Source organism: Chaetodon auriga, chromosome 6 (genome assembly GCF_051107435.1).
Source record: "Chaetodon auriga isolate fChaAug3 chromosome 6, fChaAug3.hap1, whole genome shotgun sequence".
Lineage (NCBI taxonomy): Eukaryota > Metazoa > Chordata > Actinopteri > Chaetodontiformes > Chaetodontidae > Chaetodon > Chaetodon auriga.
Window position 1 is genome coordinate 13,660,395 of NC_135079.1, and position 12,245 is coordinate 13,672,639.

At 42.4% G+C, this 12,245-nt stretch overlaps 1 protein-coding gene across 8 annotated transcripts in view; it reads right to left on the reverse strand.

Annotated features, from left to right (window-relative positions):
- mef2aa (myocyte enhancer factor 2aa) overlaps positions 1-12,245 on the reverse strand; it is a 57,643-nt gene that overhangs the window by 4,538 nt on the left and 40,860 nt on the right. The window contains exons 4-8 of one of the 8 annotated variants that reach the window (XM_076732262.1): positions 10,887-11,021; positions 9,263-9,485; positions 8,048-8,107; positions 2,905-3,089; positions 1,322-1,345 (exon numbers count right to left, since the gene is read on the reverse strand). In XM_076732262.1, coding sequence (XP_076588377.1) covers positions 1,322-1,345; positions 2,905-3,089; positions 8,048-8,107; positions 9,263-9,485; positions 10,887-11,021 — 627 coding nt within the window. Of the gene's footprint in view, positions 1-1,321; positions 1,346-2,904; positions 3,090-8,047; positions 8,108-9,262; positions 9,486-10,886; positions 11,022-11,088; positions 11,221-12,245 lie in introns of all 8 variants that reach the window. The other 7 variants (XM_076732263.1, XM_076732266.1, XM_076732264.1 and 4 more) reach the window with 7 other exon arrangements.

A 12,245-nucleotide genomic window follows, 5' to 3' on the forward strand; every position in this document is an offset into this window, starting at 1 on the left:
AAATATGTCAAAAAGGAAGATAAAAATACAAGAAACAACATTCATAATTGATGTGTTTTTTTAATGGGACTTTCTGATATTCATCCAGATATAGTTCACCAAATATATGTATGTGTACACAACAAACTGCAGATATACTTGTGAATTTATCCCACGTTAAAAGCGGTTACCATGGACTTACAATGGGGTGGATTTCAGTAATCACAATAAAGAATTAATTTCTTCCCTCGTTTTTAAGTGGACAACTGACAGATCTGGTCAGTGCAGAAATCACAAGAACTGACATGCAGCCACAGGCACAACAAATTATTCATCAGATTTACTACAATCTGCTTTGATGAGTTTTACTTTGTTAAGCACGAAAAAGAACGCCGTTACAGTGAGTGCGGGGTGAGGAACGCCTGTGATGGGCGAGCTCCCATTCAACTGCGTCTAGTGCCTACACATTCAGAGTGCGACAACTCAAAGCGAGGGTAGTGATTAGTTTTTATAATCAAATAAACAACCTTTGAGAGGGTGCATGAGGATAATATAAATGACAGAGTAACGTACAGTAAAGCTCCAGTGGTTTTTAGTGCAGTGACTGGCATGCAGTCCACACAAACACACCTACACAGCACGGTGTGGTCATGCAGCAAACTACGCCGTGAGCTACAAACGCACACACTCCAGCTACACTAATCAAATGCAGACATATTTTAGAACAATACTATAACAAATCATCACGATATAATGTAACAAACAGCTGCCAGCGTTTGAAGCAGCATTGCATCATGATCTAGTTGATGGCTTCCTTGTATTGTTCCAACACTCTCCAGCCAGATGACTTCACCAAACCCGAGTATCTCACAGAATGATGTCATTTAAAATGATGTAATCTCCTCTTCCTTCGAAAAAAAATACCAATTATTTATATTTTTACCAACTAAACCCTTTTGTCATTCTAAAACTTTCCAGATTGTGACTACAGAATAAGAGTTGAAAAAATAACATTGATTTAGCTTTCTCTCTCTCTCTCTCTATGTCTCTCTATGTCTCTCTCTCTCTCTCTCTCTCTCTCTCGTACTGCTGGTGGTGTATGACTAACACTGACGTGTTGGAAATGGAGGAGCCAATTTAACAGGCTGAGGCAATTTTCACAGGCCAAACCCAAAAACATGCAGTGACAAAACATTTTTTTAATTTATTTTTTTAAATGTATTATTGCTGGCAGTTCTGAGAGCCAATCTCCGGTTTGAGCACTGCCTTTAGTCTAGCATGTGTGATTACCGGAAGCATGTTCACATTTCAGCCATTTGCCCAGGCATTTGTCACAACTCACCAAATCCATTTCCTCCTCCTCCGACTGCCCTCAACAGAAGAAAAAAAGAGAGTTACAGAGTTAAGAAGCAGAGCGACTCTAAATCGCTCTGGAAAGTAGTGCCAGCTATCTCGAGTTTACAGTAAAAGGGACAATGAGGGCTGCAGTCATTGAAAAATTGCACTAGTTTTATGTCTATAGCCTGTTCTTCTACTCATGAAGCATTTTAATCAGAGCACAGGCACCTGATTAATTTGTCTTTATTGAACATTCAAGTATGTGGCCACAATCTGCCAGCACCACGTGAAGGGGAATTTCTGCAGCTATGAAGTTGTTATCTAATAAATGATGAAGAAGAAGCACTCAAATCGTGAACAAAAGTCAGAGAAGCTAAGAGCAGAGAGGAGCAGGGCTGCAGAATCATTCTGGATGTTGACCCACACTCATGTGATTCTGATTGTGACTGCACTCATGTCATAATCATCAGATGAAGTTTCTTCACGGGTACCGACAATGACCTCATAGCGCTGTGTCCTCCCTATGCTGCAAGAGGAACCAGAAGCCCATCTTCCATCTTTCTGTGCTGTGGGACATACTGCGACCAGGCCGGGACTGTCTTAATACCCACACTCAATCAATAGCAGCAGGAAGACACGACAAGGGCGACAAGATATTATCTGGCTCACACCCTGGGCCCCTGATTAAGTCTTCATCTACACTCTGTCACACTGAGATGTGATTAATTTAATACCATTATGGCCTAATGACAGGCTGTCTGCAGACCTGCCACAGCCGGCACCCTCCTCAGCCTCCTTCTAAAATGCTCCGTTGGCTCAGACAGAACAGAACCTTCCTCCAGCCGCTGCCTAACCTGTTTCAGACCTCTTACGACACAGCCCGTCCCGCTCTACTGATTCCACATGTCGACACGGTAACACACGGCTGTTTAAACACCGCGCTCCAGGCTAGCTGTGGCTCGGCACAAGGAGGAGCACCCACAGTAACCCGAGGTATATTTACCAAACACAATCATTTTCCTGGAGTGGCTCCTGTTGCTGACAACACCACCGACACGCAAAGTTGGAAATAGTACATTGGCTGGCCAGCGTCTGAAAATCTCCCACTTATGGTTCTTTTCTGAATGTTGATTTATGGCCAGGAGAGTGTAGTTTAGCCTCAGGTGTTCATTGTGGTCAGAGCGCTTCGCACCTTCATTATTATAATTAGAGAACGCCTCTCATTTAAACAGAAATAATTGACGAGTTATGACACCTGGGCTACAGATTCTTGGCAACAGATTCTTGACTCGGCCCATGTTTTAATGGAGGTGATGCAAGAAGAACGCAGCACAGGAGGAACGCTGCTCAGATACACCCTGTCAGCAGGTCCCACATGGCAGACAGTCCGTGGTGAGGTGACAACCTCACTAGCACACCATGTTACACTGATGTGATAACGTCAAAAATGTTTGTGGCAGACTGCACATTCTGCTACGAATGTCTCGATTAAGACACTGAACAAAGCTCAGGTCAGCCCTGCAGCAGAGATACTTAGAGGTCCTTTAGCTGGTGACACTTGTGTGCAGTGGAGTGCTCTGTACTCACCAGTGGGGGCATCATCCCCTTGGTAGATGGAGGGATAACAACCCTTAGGTCTGGCTTGCGGCTTCCCATTCCCATGTTCCCTCCAGGGGGTGGTGGAGACTTGGTGGGCATGACTTTACCCAGGCCATTGCCGCTGGGTGTGCTGAGGACGCCCGGAGAGCCCCTGGGGTTAACATAACCGTTCCCTGCAGAGGTACACAGCAACAGAAACACATCATCAAACCACGGACTGTGACTGACAACACTCCCAGTCATCAAGCAAATCTCTCGCACAGCGTTGTTTTCCTGCTGCCGCACGCAGCGTTAAGTGTTTCCAACCCTCTGGGAAGTTTTAATAGACTTGGATAATTATCCTGCACATTTACAAAAATAAAATGTCCATTTCAAAATTGATGAGCCTTTTATTTTTATTGTGAATGATTGGATCAAAGTCACTTCTTTGCATCTTGGGAAGAGGAGCAGTTCACTGACAAATGTACTGTGACTGTTTAAAAGAAATTGCTGAAGCCATTACAGTTGAATAAAAAACAATAAAAGATCTCTGGATGTTGTTTTTGCACTGTGCACACAAACAACAGCAAAGCGCTAGACTCTCCCTCCTTTCGACATTCACACCTTGATGTACATGGTCATTAGTCATTTCCTTTATCGAAAAGTGAGTCCCCACCAACTTATTATCGGAAGTCCCATCCTCCTAACTCCCACTCTATTGCTGGACAACTATCCCATGCAAAGGCTGAATATTATCAGTGGGTGTGGACAGATTACTTAAACTGAATAAGATAAATCCTTTCCACAGTCTGTAACACAAAGTCTACATAGATTCATAGAATAGTTTTCAAGTACTGTACCTTATTGTATAATATACTCTGTGTTGTGTACCCTTAAATAATGCACAATTTGTCTTGGAAACAGCAGCATCAAGAAAAAGTGCCTTCCCTCACAAACATAAGAATTAAATCAATGAAATCTTCATAAAGAAGCAAAACTACAGTCTCAGAAATGATCCCTCAGACACTGTTAGATTATTCTGATAACTGCTGCATTTCAAAAACACGTGTTTCAGAAAAAGATTAATTCTTCCTGCTTCTGTCGACCCACAGTACCCTTTTTTCAATTGCAAGATACTGTGTGACTCATCTGAACAAGGTCTGCAGTGGGATTGTGCAGATTCCACACGAATCCACTCTAATGAAAATGGAGCAGCGAATTGCTATGAAAACAATAGCCAAACAAAAGCAAGATTTCAAGTGCGCTTGAATTTTAAATTGAACTTACTTTATGTAAGTCTAAGTAAAATGTATACACCTTTACAATATATACATGTTGAAATCCTGAAAACAACGGGAAGACAGAATGAATTGTATCTCGCACTGCATCAACAGATCAGTAACACTTCAACAAGTTGCTGACTTCTCCATTGTGTTCAGTATATCCCAGTGAAACACAAAGTGTGTGCACAATGAGTAGGCTCTTGCGTAGGAACATAATGGAACAATAGTCCCTCTAACTACAGATAAGGACAGCAACAATTCACGGTCAAATAAACAGTTATGATGCCGACAATAGTATCACACAGCTGAATCAACAGTATATACAAGCAGCTATTGCCATCAGCTCTGGCTTTGATCATACAAGACTTGGCTGCTGCAAGAAAACAATGTTTACAGAATTAGCAGAGTAAATGTCCAAGGCCCTAAAAATAGCAAACCCTGATTAAAAGCAGTGAAGATGTCACTGAGTGGGAATGAGATGTTAGTGCAAATAGAAATTCATGTGAAGGAATGGATTGCAGAGTGACTAAATGGTATGTCAGGAGCTTTCTGATTGCAATCAGTGAGCCGTGAAAGCTGTTGTTGGGGGGGGGAAACAAGACAAGGGAGATGACAACATGAGGGCCTTTTTCACAACAGACATTTTGACTTTTCATAGCAGGGAGAACACAGGTGTAACTCATAGCATTAAAGATGGCTGCATTGCAACATGTACCTTACACTGTCCACCAGCCGCAGCAGAAACATAGCACACATGTTAGCATAGAGCTAGTAAACCTCAGTGTAATGCAATGTTGTGAATTACACTTGCTTTTTCTGCTGTGACATATCAAAACATCCACTGTGATGTTAGCTCATTAGCTAGCTAGTTAGCATCAAAAAAAGTAACAACACACCTCCTGGTAACACATCCAAACAATGACAATCTGAATAAAATCCCATTTTGTAAAAAAATTCATGAATGGACAGAAAACAAATAGCCTGAAGTTTATCCTGAAAAAGGGCTATTCATCATCTCTTTAATCAAATATAATATAGTCAAGAATAAATAACACTTTTTAAATCATTCTGTAAATATTCCAAATGCTCCTGTGCCCCTCGCCAGCACGTCTAATGTTTATGCAGCATTAAACCACCAAATTTCATGGTGCATGAAGCTGTTGCTGTTGTAATGTTATAAAACAAATGCTGCTCATTTAGCATTATAAATGACTGAAACAGGAATGTAGCGACACTGTGTTCTACTTATTACCATTTCAGCCATTTTTTGTCCACTTCTCTACCAACATATGCTGGCCTAATAACAGTATGACACACTGGACACAATGCCAGGGCAAAGACAGACAGACAGACAGACACTCAGTGCTCTATTCCCCAGCTAATTTAGACTTGGATAAACCCATCTGACTTGCATATCTTTGGAATGCACCTCTGATTATGACTTCAGATGTCTGAGGATGAGAAAATCCCACACTTCTTTCAAATAATTGCCAAGTAGGGAACACATGTCTGAACAAATACTTCGACCACAAAGTTCATTTTGAGCCAAGGTAACAGCCACAAGTTAAGGCCCAGCCTTGCTTTCAACGGGCTTTTCTGATGTCTGCCCTCATTCCACTTTCACATTTCTCGAACGGATCGGTCGTGCCAATAAATCCTCTCTGGCTGAGACCTTTGCATGTTGAAAGCTGTTTGGTTTCAGTTCGTTGTCCTGAATTATTAACGTGGAGTGTGAAGGGGCATTACATAAGGCCTTGTGTTTACAACTGAAACATTCGGTTTTCATTTTAAGTTCAGGGAAAGAAAACACAGAGACTTATTGTGTCCAACATCCCACGTGCGTCAGGTTTAGGCAAAATGTCTCGATGAATGAGAAGAGAGAGTAGATGAGAATCAAGGCCTCCAAAAAAAGTTTTCTAATAATAGATGCCATGCGCAGTCCTATTGTTGTGTCTCTCACAACTGAGACCAGGCAGGATGTGCAGAGGGTGATTTGTTAAGACTAATGCAGGTGGCAACCAGGTAAAAAATTGGTCTTGCCCCCCACTCTTTTCACATTATTGTTTTTGTTCTATAAAACATGGCTATGATTCATCTTCATCCTCCACCTTAGAATACATGCTTCACATTCAATTAACCCCACCACAATGAAACGCTACAATAAAAGAAAATAACTTTCAAAGAGTAAAAGCACAAACTTGGTGCAACTACAGTCTCAGTTATTCCATTCCAAGAGCTTACAATGCTCCAACATTCATTTAAGGATGTGTAGCTTGGAGACATATTGCCCAAGAGAGAGCATGCTCTTAAATCCTCCACGTTCACCACAGCTTTCATTCTTAACGCTCCGCAGTCAAGGACCAGAGCTTGTAATTAGGTGTAATTGTATGAGTTGTTGAGAGAAAAGCAGTAATATAGAACAGCACACTGGAGTAACAGTATAAAATGAGACTTAAGTAGATGTTTTTTTGAATGTGTAGTAGCTGTAAAGCCATTATCTGAACCAAAGGCTGAACAAGAACAACAACAGATGGCTTTTTTTTTTTTTTTTTTTTTTAGAAAAAACAACTGATTTGTTTTGCTCGCCAATCATGTTCACTGTGACATCAACATATGTGTGCTTGCAAGTCAGGCAATTCTCATAATCAGCTAATAAGTAAATCCTCCAGATGCCACAAAAAACCTGCCCAGCACCAACAGGGACCCAGAGATGGCATAGCAAATAATTTCCTTCTTCTATTTGCCTTACGTACAAAAAAAAAAAGCACGTAATCCTCTCTCTGTGGTGACACCATCGAACAGGAGAGGAGATATCACACGGTACGTCTTCCATCTGGCCACTCTGAAAGGCCTCTGCTGTGGTCATAGCTGCTACTTGTGAAAAATCAGAGCTATGTCAGGAATGGTCATCTGACAGCAGGCCTGGAGAGGTTTCTCCTCTCTGTAGCCTTCGCTGTTCTACACACTTGGTACAAACAACAGCTGCAGCATGCTCACACTGTGCCAAAACGCTGACGCCCCCTGGCAGAGGATCCTAACTCTAACCCGACCCCGGTACCACACCCCAAACTTAAAACTCACCCAGCGCTCTCTTCAAAAAATGCTGACTGCAAACCAATCCGACCTGGTCTCCATACGCTCTGATCAATATCTGACCAAATATCCTTGGTCTGCTACAAGCTACGGACATTAACTGTGTTATTGTTTCATAATACTGCATTTTGTCAGAAATACTATACGGAGTGACAAGGAAAGAGTTAAACTCCACCTGCCTCCGCGCCTCACACAGCACATTGCAGCCATGACAAGCTGTCCGGTCATTGTGTACTAAGGACTTAGTGGGATGTCATGGCCCGAATACCTACAGGGTTATGCTGGTCTAGGCATCTTACAGGCCCTCTCCAGCCTTATAAGGGCTGCCAGAGTGGCAGGGGAAAACAGATGCACCTGTCAATAGAGGGAAGGAAACAGGAGGAGGGAGGGCTACATAGAGGTGACAAGTTTAAAGGAAACACTGCGTTTATTTACCTGCCAAAGTCAGTTGGACAGCTAATTGCCTCGCCTGGTCACCAAGGCTGGTTTCAAGCACAAACACCACCACACTGTGTGAACGCTGCCGAGCCATTTCCCATCTCTCAAACATGCACTTAACAAGCATATCATACGTTCCCTCTGTTGAGAGGAGCAACACACGTATTCCCTTTGCATGCAGTGAAAATATATAGGGGAAAGGCTCAATCAGTCAATGATAGTGACAACTGTCTTGAACCAATCACAGATGGACACGCAACTATCCAGCTCGCGTGCTAAGCAGGAGGCCTATTGGGCAGAGCTACAGAGAGCTAATGAATCTCTCCGGGAGGACTTACCCGCTGGGCTGGAGCCCACACCACTTGGCACTGAAAGGTCTGTGGTATCCAGCATGCCACCTAATGAGATGCACAGAGTGATATGATTAACCATCTGCATCCTTCTGCAAGCTAGCAGAGCATGTGATGCAGATGCCAGACCACACATGAAAATGTCATGTAGATCTATCTTCACAGCACAGGAATGGGAGGCATGTGCTCCCGCCAGTGTCCTCATGATGGGGAAATTTTCAATATCTGATTAAAGACACCACATAAAGCTGTGTTCCGCATGGCGTCTGTGACGTTCATAAAGCTGGAGATGGTGAAAACAGCATTCCGCTATAAGGACGGACCTCCAACATGCAAATATTTATTTTCTTGGAAATCACGAATCTATTGGAGCCTCTCTTAATATCCGCATGAACACCGTGCCAAGCAAACGCTTTGAAGAGATGCACTTAAATCAAAGCACACAATGCTAGCGTGCCACATGGGCCTGGACATTTTTTTTTTTTTTTTGCTTTTGAAGTATGTTGATCCAATATGAATCAGAAGAAGGAAAAAGAGACCTTGCAGCAAATAATCACGAAAGAGGAGATACATATTGTGATAAACAACCACTAAGTAAACCCCCTGCAAATGGGTAGGTGTCAGCCAACTCTGATATGTGGTTAAAATTGAATGCGGCATTTCACACCTTGTTGCATGTGCCTCTATTGCATGCAGTGAAGTCGAATCTTGCAAAAGCCATCTGGACTGACTGAGTCACACCAGTTGTACAAGTACTATCATAGGTTGACTTCATTTTTCCAAATGCTGATACAGTAAAAGGTGTGATAATGAGCATTTCAGAGGGTGTGAAAAAAACATATCACGCAAGCACAAGTTAAAGGGTGTTAGTATGACATGACCGTTTGACCTTAGGCCATCTTAAAAAAAAAAGTGTAAAAAAAAAAACTTTATATTTAAGAGCCACAAAAAAAAACTTAAGTTGCATTAAAGGAACACGTTAGCCTAGCTTAAAAAGTGGAAACAAAGACAAAGTGTTAACTTGGCTCCATGGAAAGTATACAAATATGCCGAGCAACACTTCTAAAGCATTGTGGTTTCACAAAAAACAAAAAAACAAAAAAAAGAAAAAGAAAATCCTACAAAATAAAACCTCCTCTGAATGGTTTGGATCATCCTTAGCACACTACTTTGACCAACTGACTAGGAGTGGTGTCCACTAACCTGCACTGCCTGCACTGGTGGGCCTCTGGGGGCCTCCATTTGAGCCCACATTCCTGTGCAGAGAGGCCTGTGGAGGGGACAGCATCCCACTGTCACTCAGGGAGGCTGTGGCTGCTGCCAGGGCCTGGCTACCCAGAGTCCCTCCTGGCTGGTACATGGCATTAGGATTGGACACAGGCACTGCCACATGCATGGAGAAGTTCTGCTGAGGCAATGCTGTGGGCTACAAGAGGGAGACAAACACATGGACATATTTACACACAAACACAGACCAAATCCAAGGTCTGATGGCTCAGTGGTTGTCATGGCATCATCAACAGAGAGCAACCAGTGAGGGTTTTGCATTCATAAACTAATAAATTCACAAAATATTCAGGCAGAGCAAGACATATTGTGCATTTTAACCTCAGCAGTTGATTTATAACAGAATATTTTAAGAAACACTTCTGCCCGACATCTGAGGGCTATTGAGTGACACCATATAACCATCAAAAACGTTTATTCTCATTAACATCATACATACAGAATACACACAAATCTTCAGTGCTACCGCAACACACAGAAAACACAGACAACACAAAATCCAAAAACATGCATTCAGGTGATCACTTTGGCATTGCGGCAGTCAGCACTAGAGAATTTGTGTTTCGCCTTTTGAAACGCCACTGTGCAATTCATTTCTCAGCACAGCAGAGAGGGGTTGGAGGGGATTCACAACCAGAAGAGTCGTGACTCACTTGCATTTTACCTACGAAGTGCTGACTGTGCAAAGCATAAGTGAGAATGACAGGTGGCAGTGAGAACGTTTCATCATAGCATTATCCAGTGAGCCAGTCGGGTGTTATCATTAGTTTGTTAATGGCAAAGTGATGCTCTTCATGTCAGGAACATAGAGAAAACGACTTGCTTAGTAAGCACTATGTTCTTGCATAATTCTAATATTGTCACGCATGATAAGATCACAAAAGATTTGTGGTGTTTTAGCGGGCGAGCCAGTGTGGTACTTGATGAAGGGGAGGGAAGATGCTAAATGATAGTGTAGCGTTAGTGTGCTCTGGGAACACTTTACTGCTGGAACTGTTCTGAACTGAGTATGAGATATTTTATACTAGACTGCACTGAGAGAGAGGTAACAGAAAGATCATTACATTATCAAGGAACTGTGAAGTTTTTTTTTTGTTGCATTATGAGATAAAAATCGTTAAATCTCAGAACCCGCAGGCCTCTATGGTAAACACTCGATATGAGAGTAAGCATTTACTGTACACACATTCCTGATGTGTTTAAATCGTGACAGCTGTTTGATTTATGACATGACCATGATACTCGGGTGTAATCTTTCCAGCAGAAGCATGCAACATTTCACCTGCTCACATGAAATGTGATCTTATCAGGGTGTGCCAAAATATCAGTTGCCGAACAAATCAACGTGAGAAATAAATGCACGCCCAGTGAAGGGGGCATCAATTTTAAGCTAGAGTAGTTCTGAAAGAAGTTGACAGAGGTTCCGGGGCAGGGGGGGAGGGGGGAGGTAACAAAAAGAGGAAAAAAGTTAAATGAAAAAAAGAGTGAAAATCCTTTGTGCCACAAAGCCAAGCAAAGATGTTGCATTTACAGTACTTACGATTTTATGATTTCTCATCATATTATCAAACTCCTCATTAATTTTTTTATACTTTTCTTCTGTGTGAGGAGTGAGGACATATGAGGCATCGGGGTCCGGGCTATCACAACCTCTGTGTTCTTTCTTGTTTAGCGCCTGTAGTGAACATCAACATAAAGACAGGAATCAACACAAAACAGCAGGGGACAAAGGAAGTACTTACACCACAGCGCTTGTACATTAAATCACTCTCTTCGCTTAGTTTGCCGAAATGGTCGTCCATGAGGGGGCTGTGCCCAAAACAGTCATCGGGATCAGGACTAGCACAGTCATTATGGCCTTTGTTTCTCAATTTCTGAAATGAAATTGCAAAGTTGAACAGAAACAGTATACAAGATGTGGCGGTGTGCTTTTGCTGCTTGTTGGCAAATATACATTTCTACCAGAAAACTTGCACAAAAATCAACATTAGCTGAATGTTTCTCCTTCAATTGCTTCTTCTGCTGCAGTAGAACATGAACAGCTGCTGCACCAATGCTAGGCTAAACTGTAGTTCAATATAACACTCTGTACCAAGGGGGAAAGTGAAATGTCACTCTATATCCTTTCACCCTTTACAAGCGTTCCAAGAAACAAAATATTGTCCTCCTCCCTTTTCCTCCCCCTCTCGACCTTCCCCCACCTCCCTCTCTGTTCTCCCCTCTCTTGCTGCAAGTGTGTGTTTGCATTTTTCATCATATTTCAGTTATCATAAGCCACCCAGCTGGAAGAAACTCCTGCATAAGAAGATCCTACAGCAGAGCACTTTAAGACTGTCCCAGTCTGTAATTCAATATGGTTGTCACTCGCAGGATCTTATCAAAGTTAATGCATGTGGGGAATAAAATGGATTATCAAATGTGGTCAAAGATGCTTATTTGAGCATGAAATTGAAAATTATTGTAAAAGAGCTTTGAAGTACATAGGATGACATGTTGCTATGTTATAAAGAGCCTATTCTTACTTCAGGGGGGGAAAAAAAACAAAAACTAAACAAATAAATGCAACCCTGTGCTCCTTTGCTCGCCTTCATACAGGCAGTTCTCTGCTCCTCATTAAGGCTCTGAATAGCAGTGTTAACAAGACTTGCTGACAGCATGTGACAGCTTGTGATATCAAGGAAGTGTACATCAAAACATGATTTATGTGTGGCTCTCAAGGTTCCTCTATCAGGCTACTGCAGGTCCTCAGCAGCGCTCTGCCCTGTCTGTGGGCTGCCTCGGAGGCCTCATGTCTACAGGAAGGTCGCTGACTCCTGTGGATGCAGGGGTCAGAGTGTGAGGGAGAGGAGAGGAACTTACACACACTAATGAGACCTTACTCTCTCTTGTTGGTCTTCAT